The following is a 10,104-nucleotide window of genomic DNA, read 5'->3' as shown; positions in this document are numbered from 1 at the left end:
AAAAAAAAAAAAAAGTATGGATAATGTGTTAACATACACAAAGGAAAGAATGGCTACCTGGTGGATATATTCATATTTATGGAAAATTCGAGATTTTTTTCCTTAGCAGCACATTAGGAATACAGTCTCATTGTTTCTTAACCCCTACACAGAATTACATAATTTGGAAGTTGTAAGATTCATTTGATTGGTCTCTATCAACGGTTCCACATTGTCAGGGCAGAATAAGAGAAGTCAAAATCTCAAAGTGTCATAGGCTGAAAGAAGAACAGGTTCAATTCTTGCTCATGTTACATCTGTGTTATGGGTTGGGAGGGACCTCTGCCTGTTAGTGCCCTCAGGGGGCTGAAAGAAGAACAGGTTAATTCTTGCTCATGTTACATCTGTGTTATGGGTTGGGAGGGACCTCTGCTGATGGAGCAGCTCCTACCTCAAACACTGCAGGGTGGGTGTGGCTCCTGAGAGAGTGTTCTGAAGGACCCCCACCAGCTCTGACCTCCACTTACAACCCGTTGGCCAAAACTAGTCACAGCCTTCCACCTAACCCCTAAATACTGTTCCAGAATCACCAGAAGCTAGAGAAGCCAAAATATTTGGCAGCTATCACTTATGATTACCACGTAGGATTTAATTTGTTGCCACATTTCTCTTAGTTCAAATAATGCCACAGTGAACATCCTTGTCTAAAAAATCTCTGTGTACAGATGCAAGGAGATCTGTAAGTTCTCAGATTGGAATTTCTCATCGAAAAACACATTCATTTTAACTTTGAAAGACACCAAATTTCCTTCCAACAAGGTTTTTCTTTATAATTTACATTAATAATGATTATTCCTGAATCTTTTCATATGTACATAACGCCAATTTCATTTTTTACCTTTAAATCTCACCCATCTGTAATATGTTTTGGCAAAAGGAGACAAATATTCAGCTTCCTTTGCTTTCCCCAAATGCCTGGAGAGTTAGTTGTTCCAACAGAAGTTATTGAGTAATCTATTTTTTCCCCACTGATCAGGGAATATTGTATTACTGCACATTTTCATGAGTCTATTTCCTGAGCCATCATTACGGGGCATGGATTCATCTCATCCAGGGGCCAGCACAACACCATTTTAATTACTAAAATTTTATAATATATTTGACTCTCTGTTGGAATGAGGTCACATGAATATCGCTCTTTTTTACGATCTCCGGATGATTCATGCATATTAATTTTTCATACAAATTTTATACTGGCTTACCTAGTTCTGGAAAATACCATTGCTATTCTTACTAAAGTTTCATAAATATAATTTTCATATTTTCATTTTTTTTAATTAGTCCTTTATCAAAAAAGCTCTCTCTCTCTCTCTCTCTTTTTTTTTTTTTTTTTCAGTTTTTGGCTGGGGCTGGGTTTGAACCCGCCCTACCTCCGGTATATGGGGCCATCACCCTACTCCTTTGAGCCACAGGCACCACCCAAAAGGTCTTTCTTTTCATGTGTTCGCTTCCTCTGTGTACTTCAAGTGAACTTCCATAGTTTTCTGCAATGCGGTCTACAAACCTTTTTAAATTTTACTCATACATAATTTCTTTTTGTTGTTGTCATTGTTGCTGTTCTTGCCAATTAGCTCTTTCTTTGACTAGAAATAATTTCAAGCTGAACTAAGTATCATCAATATTTAAACTGAGTACATTTAGAGTCAAGGTTTTTATGAAGCCCACAGGCTCTGAGATGTGTGTCCATTTCATCAGAAGATTGGGCTCCTTGACTAAAGAGAACAAGAGGGTCACCACACACGAAATGCCGACGCAGCCAAAATGTCAAGAGTCTATTTTCTACTTTGCTCTCCAGTAACAATACACAACAGATAGATCTCTCTGGAACAAATGACAAAGTTTTCATCTGTGGAGAAGCTAAAAGGATGAGGCGTAAATGGAACATCAGTGTTCCAGAGAGAGATTTTAACTTCAGCTTGAATTTCACTGGAATTTTATGTAATCAATCATGAATTCTTTTTAAATAAAATACTTTCCCTTGTCTCTGCTTTGTAAGTCCCAGTTGAATCTAAAGTTCTACCCAGTTTGGAATTCTGCTTTCCAAGTTTAGACTTCTTTTCCATGGTAATTATCTCATTACGTCAGCAGTATTTGAACCTGAACCCACTGATGCCTTGTAACCATTATTCAGAGTGAGACGCACAATCACAGAATTTTAGAGCTAAAGTAATCACGCTGATCTTTCACAGCATTTCTTCCTCATCCATGGTGAGGGATTAGGGGACTCTCATGCAACAATAAAATATTGTTTTCTGTTTCCCCATGACCTTAGCTCCTCACCTCCCCAGCACAGTCACTGTTGACTGAGGTCCTGTGTGTCATTACTCAGGTGTTGGCATGGGAGAACAAAATGTAATTCTCAATTACTTCTACCAAAAGAAGGTAACTAAAGGGATCAGGGTGATGTCTCCACGTCACAGTATTTACTACTGGCTGCCTTGACTGCCGACTCCTTCGGTAATACTCGAGACGGTCAGCTAACTAGAATCAGAGTTGTCTATAAGGCTTTCCTGGTACTGCTTGCTTCTCTGGCAGCACTTATCAAGAATAAAATTAACTGTTTCCTCCTCCCTGTTCACAAAGCTGGCACAGCTCCTAAGTGCTACAGCAGAACAACTGTTTGATGCATGCTTGTTATTCCCCTTCCCAGATTATAAGATCCAGGAGTGATGGGCACAGAGCATTTTCTTCTTGTCTTCACAATGCCTAACTAGTTCCATCTATATACTTTTTTAAAACAAATATCTCTTCAATTAAGTTTAACTCATTATAGTAGATAATCTGGCTATCCTCAAGAATCATATTAAAGTTTGAGTCCACACGAATCAAACATATCAGAGACAATTACATTCCAAAGTTCCTTTGAAATTTTTCAAGGAGATTCCCTGGAGGCTACTCTAATTAATTGATGACACTTATCAAAGCGCATCAAATCACAAGGAATCATTTCTATCAAATAATTGCATTATTTTCTCCCTTTCATGAATACATTCACCCTAATCATTCTTTGCATCTTTATATCTATTTTTCTATTTTTTTTCCCTGCTTTCACTTTTATTTTGGATGTAGCATATCAGGCATCATTTTGTGCCTATGTAATTTTAGATATAGCATGTAATTTATTTTGACATTCAAAGTAATGAGGAGATGAACCTTCCATGTTTAGCAAAATGAAACAAAATCACAGTCATCAGATGAGCTCATGTTGACCTCACGAGACGTTGGCATCTTCCCTTGTCACAGGGGATGCTGTTCAGAGAATCAACTAAAGTTCCTCAGGAAGCCACCAATGAACTTTGTGAGTCCAGGCAATGGAGCACTCCCCACACACGGGTGGCCAAGGAGACCCAATAACCACCCTCTCGGTTTTCCATCGCTTGTTCTTACCTCTGGTTTGCTTGGAGATTTTTGTTGAATAATGGACAATGTGTATAAAAACTACAGAGAGAACTGGAAGCCATGAATGCCACTTCATCCTCCAGAGGAGACTTGTTTTTGTCCTAGTGTGCAGCTGGGGGGTAGGACACCTTCATCCAGACTCAGAACCCCAGCTGGAAGTCTGGGTGGCCAGGGCTGTGCCAGTCCATGTGGCTCCAACCCAGAGAGATTGCTCTGCTCAGATTCTCACCCACCGCTCAATAGTTAGCACAAGAATCTAGGGAGGTGGCACCACACAGAGGGCCACGTCTCTGCGTCACCCTGGACTTGAAAACTTGGTCCCATAAGTACCAGCAGCTTGGCTGTTCTCCAGTGCCTCCCACAGATTTCCTCTTGCTAAACTTTATCAAGATTTTTTTAATTGTTCTCACAAAGAGAGTTGGTTTGCATCTAGCTTGTCCAGGGTTAGACACCAAATGATGAGGTTCACAGCCACTTGAAATAATTCCTTGATGTGTGGCTAAGCTACCAGCTTGATATGCAATAAGGTTCATTTGTTTTGTTCCCCTTATGATTTTTGGACCCGACTTTTTAGATTTTGATTAGATTTTGTTTTATAATCACCTGAAAAATCTGCGCAGTTCCCAAAGGCACATATGGGAGAAACTGACCTTCAGTTCTGGCCCCTTAGGTCGGCATGACTTAGATTTAAGATTTGTTTTCATTTTTTAGTAGAAGCAAATACCAAAACTGCATCTCTATCAGTAGCCCTCTTAGATAAAACATTATGCATCTTATGCATTCCTCTGCACTTTGCTTATCTTCATGTAAGAATATCAGACATGTAGTTTTTTAAAATGCTGCTAAGAAAAATGGGGGCAGGGGGCCAACATGTAACTGGAAATGGTCTGCACATCATTAAAAGGCTGGAGTTTTGTCAATAAATCCAATTTGCTGAACCTGGGGAAGGATGGAGAAGCAGGTGCCAGCAGAGTAGCACAAAGCATGGGAGCTGGAAAGTGAGGCAGGGAAGTGGGGACAGGCTGCCCAGGACAGGCTGCCACTGCCGCCTCCCATGGCACCCCCTAAAGACAGCCCCTAATCCTCCTTGGAGCAGTGATTGGCACCCGACTGTCATCTTGCATGTTATGTATCTGTCTGGGACCTGCCTGGCTCCCCACCTAGGTGGGGATGTGTAAACACCAGAACACCTCAGGCTGCAGCACACTCCACGAAACATCCACTTACGTGACAAAATGAGGCGACCATGACTGCTAAGAAAACATTTTGGGAGAGAGTAAAGGCTCTGAAGGTGGCTGCTCTGAGCGGCCCTCCAGCACAGACCTGCTCTGGCCAGCAAGCATCGCGGGCAGGGCACATGCAGGAGGAGGAAGGGCGAAATAAAGCTGGGGGTGGGGGGAGGGTGCAGTCCAGGAGGACCCCTCACCTGTGTGCTTCCCCAATATCACCAGAGACATGATCACAGTGAAAATGGGGAAAGAGCTCTTCACAGATTCAGCAAATGAAACCGCCACATTTTCCAGGCTGACCAAACCCCAAACCACATCAGACCCACAAACGCATGCTCAAGAGGAAACTGGCCAGTTGGACAGCAGGGTTTGTGCCGATATAAACAGCAAGGAACAAATATTTCACTGCATCCAGTAAACGTAGATGATGGCATGGGCACTGCCTCTTGTGCTGGGTCACCCTCCAACAGGGACGGGATGGGTTGTTGAGAGAGAGGCTGCAGAAGCTGAGGGGGAACCACAGTGAGCCCGGGGGAGCCCGTGAGCCCCACACACCCAGGTCCGTCGCGGTGACGGTGGGCTCTGTGGTGATGATGATCAGCGCCTTCTCAGAGGGGCTGCCTCCACTCCTGGCAAAAACAATCACCAAAAAGAGAGCCCAGGGGAGAAAAGACTTTCCTTTCAGGTTCTCCTCAGAGCCAGGTCTCTTCAGTGCCTGCATTTGCTGAAGACAGGCGCTCAGGCCACCGCTGATGTGAGTTGATTACAGAGACTGACAATGTGGGTCACTGACTGCCCAGGTGGGAGGGCACAGGTGGACTCAGAGAAGCAGGGAACCAGCTGCCCATTGGATGTTGCCTTCACAAAGGCCTCTTCTCCACAAAGCATGGAAACAGAGGCTAAATTTAACCTGAAAATAACAGGCATTAGGACCTGGGCTCCTGTGGGTCGGGACCCTGGGAGAATTGCAGTTGGTCGCCTATGTTTCAGGTCTCTCGTGGACGTGTCCAGGCTGTAGTGTTATCTGAGGGTTCAACCAGAGCTGCAGGGCCCAGAGCCCAGCTCACTCAGGGCTGCTGGCAGGATTCCTGTCCTCCTAGGCCATGGCTAGACAGCCACCTCTATTTGCCACCAGGACGGCCTCTCCAGCAGGTGTTAGCCAATCAACATTTTGCCAGGGGACCATGGACTGGTACAAGCTCTTTGGAAAACGTTTGGCATTGCCAGGTCCTGCCTGGGGTCACCAGTGCCTTCCAGCTGTGGCCCTCTCCTCTTTCCACAGCCTGTTCCACTTTCTCAGCCCACGTGACTCAAGATGCTTTTGGAGAGAAGCAGTTCCTGCCCAAGCCCTCCATCCCCCTACCTGCCCTCCGGGAGATAGCAGGGGCCCACCCACATGACCCTACGGGTCTGCAAGGGGTGCTCAGAAAAGTGGGGCCCAGAGGGTGAGTGGCTTTGAGGTGGTCCACAGAACATGGAGCCAGGGAGGGTGGCACCAGAGTTCACTGTGGGTGGCCTCAGGCCAGAGGGGCAGATGCAGACACCAGCCTCCTGCCCAGCCCACCCCTGTGGGCTGTGCAGCCCAGTGGTGACCCCCCTGTGGTAGCAGCCCAGTAAGCTCCACGCCTCCTCATGGCCACCTCCTCCAAAGTGCCTACATCTTTCTACCTTTTAATAAAGACCAATTCATCTTATGTTAAGTTTCCAAACTATATTAATTCCATCATACCTTTTGCAATATAAATGTAATTACAAATATAAATATAAATTACAATATAAATGTAATTCCCCTCTGCTCCTTTTTTCATCCTTAGTATGATTTACTGATACTTTTATTATGATGTAATAATGTAGGTCTGTTTTAAGGCCTAACATCAGGAAGCAAAGACCAGAGGTTATCTCTGAGGAGAGCATGAAAACCAGCACAGAAATCGTAGACTACTTCACTGTTAGGCCTGGGGTGTCTTCACAGGCCGGACATTTTACCCTGGGACCAGAAAAGCAAAACAAGCCCTGCAGAGAGGACATTGCCGGTGAAATTCAGCAGCCCGGCTGGCTCCTTGCTTTTCGTTCTGATTGAGTGAACAAGCCTGGATTTCTGTTACTAGCAATCAAAGGAATCTTGCTGAAGTCTGGAATCGATAGTACAATTAGCTGGACTGAGCTTAGTACCTAACTCTTCACCTCCCACGGCCCCATTTTTCATCTGATAGCTTTCTAACAACCTGACTTTCTACTACCATAGTAAGCAGAAGACGAAAAACTCAGGCCCTGCTAGGTGCCCAAATTTAATAGTCTAATGAACAGTATAAAGGCAGAGAACTCACCCTGGTATTCAACTCACCCTGTTCAAAGCCGCTAGGACCAGTTTGTGAATATCATTCCTGAAACACTGTTTTCTAACCATAGTGAGCTTACGCTGAGATTCAGTATCCTCTCTGGATTCTTCCGGCATGCCTACATGCAAAAACAAAATAAAGAAATAAATGCTTTCCTCATAAATTTGAAAGCTGAAGGTGGTCACTTTGTTAGAAATGATAAACATTGAGCCCAAAATACTCAGGTCTGTGGTTTTTCTCGTATGTTATTTTCTTGTTGAAAAACAACTCCTAGTTATAAGGAATTAACACAAATAGTTCAGTACTGAATATAAATATGTGCTATATGTATTTATTAGTATTTACTAATATAAATAAATACTACATATATAAATATAAATAAATATAATATATATGAACATTTGTTGAATTTAAAGTAGCAAACAGTTCCGAAGGTAGAGGAATGTTCTGTAGCAAACCACCTCTCGTACACCTAGGCTGTGCTTTAAGATGCTGGAAGATTTTTCAGGCAACAATGGACAGCGGAGAAAAGCTCATGGCTATTTGGACTAAAACATCCAAAGGTCAGCTATGAAATGTAAGCACAAAAGAGCAGCTGAATAATAGTGGGAAAAAAACAAGATTTGAATTTCAGTGTTATGACAGTAGAGAACACATTTTTTAGCAGTCTTCTGAAGGCTACATAATGGTATCAGTAATGAAAACACACTCCTTATTAAGCTACATTGTAGCTGAAACATCCCCAAACCATTGAAAACACTAGAAATCAAGAAAATTGGTTTTAGAAGATAATAGGTAAAATTATTATGATTTTCCCCAAATCTGAGACTGGAAAAATAATTATTAATAAACAATCACTTATTTTATCAATCAATCCTTTTAATAATATGTATTAACACAAACTATACACTGGCCGCATATATTATATATAGCTTTTTATTTACTTAACAAAAGTCTGAATGCCAATTACATGCCAGGGATTTTGCTACATGCTATGAATACCGGAGTGATTAAGGCAGGCTGGAGTCCCACCCTCCTGGGACTTTCAGTCTTTAGTTTAAATTTATTCAAACAGCTTCTGACATTCCTATACCTGTACACGCTCTGTGTGTCATTTTCAGTGACGGAGAGCACATTAACTTCTGAGGTTGCCTACTGAAAGCAGCCCTCCTGAGTAGGAAACACCCGCCATTTATAATGGGTCTGATTAAACATCTTCCTTATATAAATGAGCATTCCTGTAAATTTAACCTCCGATCTTTGTTCTTTCACTTGAGGCCCTATTATTCAAAACGGATAAGGTTTCCTTTCTACATGATGATCCTTCGGATTGTGTGGGCCATAAACATTTTTGTGAGTAGTATCCATAACTCATGGGCTCCAGATCTCAAGAATTCCAAGTTTAGTACTTCCAACACAACAGTCATTCAATTCACACTGTTGCAAAAATGTGTATTTAAAAGTGCCTACTCTGAAGTCAGCCAGTCTGTATAGCTTGAAAATCTGCCTTTGCTATGTAAGATAGGACCTTAAAAGTCTCCACACTTCTATGCCTCGATTTTGTTGTCTATGTCAAATTAAAAAGGAATATTTGCCTTATGGGTTGCTGTGAGAATTAAAAGAGTGTATATAAAGCACTTCAAATAACACCTGATACCTTTTAGGTCTGCCATATTTTTTATTATTGTTGTTGCTAGTTACAAACGAGTAGATTTCAACAGAGTTTCATATCCTCAGCAATCTCAGTTTCTCTTACTACTTTTAATTACGTGGTTTTATATTTCTAATCACTCTCCTCTATAGACTTTCCTGTTTGCAGTGTCTCTTCTTAAATCATTTGACGTTATTTCCTCTGGAGCTAAGTTAAGAAAGAGCAAGTCAAACGATATTTTATTAAAATAAGTCTTTATTATTATTTTACTAAAGCAACCAGTGCAATCTCTTCAATAAGTTGTTCTTATAAAATGGAAGAGAAAGAGGATAGTATAAAATTGAAAGAAACTTAAGAGACGTAACACTAGTTGCAGTATTCTGTCCTCAATCAGATACTGAACTATATAAATTTGCTGTGAAGTACAGCTTTATTATTAAGGAAATCTGAATATGACCTAGTTAATAAATGAGTACATGCATATCTAGATAACTTATAAGAACCTCAACTGGAATCATAGTCAACCTTGAAACCACAGGGGTACTGACTCCATAGTTATTCATTGGTCTAGAACAGGGGTTATCAAACTTTTTAAACAGGGGGCCAGTTCACTGTCCCTCAGACCACTGGAGGGCCGGACTGCAGGCCCAGGGACAAGTCGCCTGCTAAGCAGGACAGGCAGTGGCAGCAAAAACACCCAGCAGGCCAGATAAATGTCCTCAACAGCCCACATGTAGCCCACGGGCCATAGTTTGAGGACACCTGGTCTAGAATGACACAGTGTAGCACAGCAGAATACCATAGGATAAGGTACAACATTGGTGAGGTGTTGTATGGTCTGGTAACATGGGATGGTAGCATACAGTAGAGTAGATGGTTAAACCTCTACCGACCCGAGAGATGTACTTGTATACTGAGATGTTATCAAACGCTAATATGTATTTTCATACATAAATCATACTCATAAAGTTAATTATTTTCAAGGGCACTCAAAATACATCTAAAGGATTACAGACCTACAGTGTGGTTTCAGGGCCAACTTAATAACAATAAACAAAAGTACTATATTCAAAATTTATTTTTGGACTAAAAGAATATTATTTTATTAACTAACAGATTTGATTTCTGAATCTCCATTTTTTTATATTTGAAACTCAAATCCACCCTCAAAAGAATAAGGCTGTCGCCTTCAAGGATAATCAAAAGGGGTTGGGGGGGCATTTATTTATTGCAATCTATAAACAAAAGTCAATAAAACTAGCAATGATACTTTCCACCAAAATTACATCTATTAAATGATGCCTCAAAAGTTGGCTGACAACTATGGATGTGGCCATGTTTCAATTTTTTTTAAATATTGATTGAATAGCTACTTTTGTTCAAGTTTTTTTATTTTTAAAATGACTAAAGAAAGCTCTATCTTTTTGTTTTTTTTTTTTTTTTTGGC

The 10,104-nt window shown here is 41.4% G+C and overlaps 1 protein-coding gene across 1 annotated transcript in view; it reads right to left on the bottom strand.

Annotated features, from left to right (window-relative positions):
* Positions 1-10,104, bottom strand: part of LRRK2 (leucine rich repeat kinase 2) — a 140,077-nt gene that overhangs the window by 93,386 nt on the left and 36,587 nt on the right. The window contains exon 14 of the mRNA XM_003793534.1: positions 7,012-7,124. Within this exon, the coding sequence (XP_003793582.1) occupies positions 7,012-7,124 (113 nt within the window). The remainder of the gene's footprint in view (positions 1-7,011; positions 7,125-10,104) is intronic.

Source organism: Otolemur garnettii, unplaced genomic scaffold (genome assembly GCF_000181295.1).
Source record: "Otolemur garnettii isolate 467f Iridium unplaced genomic scaffold, OtoGar3 scaffold00070, whole genome shotgun sequence".
Classification (NCBI taxonomy): domain Eukaryota; kingdom Metazoa; phylum Chordata; class Mammalia; order Primates; family Galagidae; genus Otolemur; species Otolemur garnettii.
The sequence above is the reverse complement of the archived record's forward strand: the minus strand, read 5'-3'. Positions and strand labels throughout refer to the sequence as shown.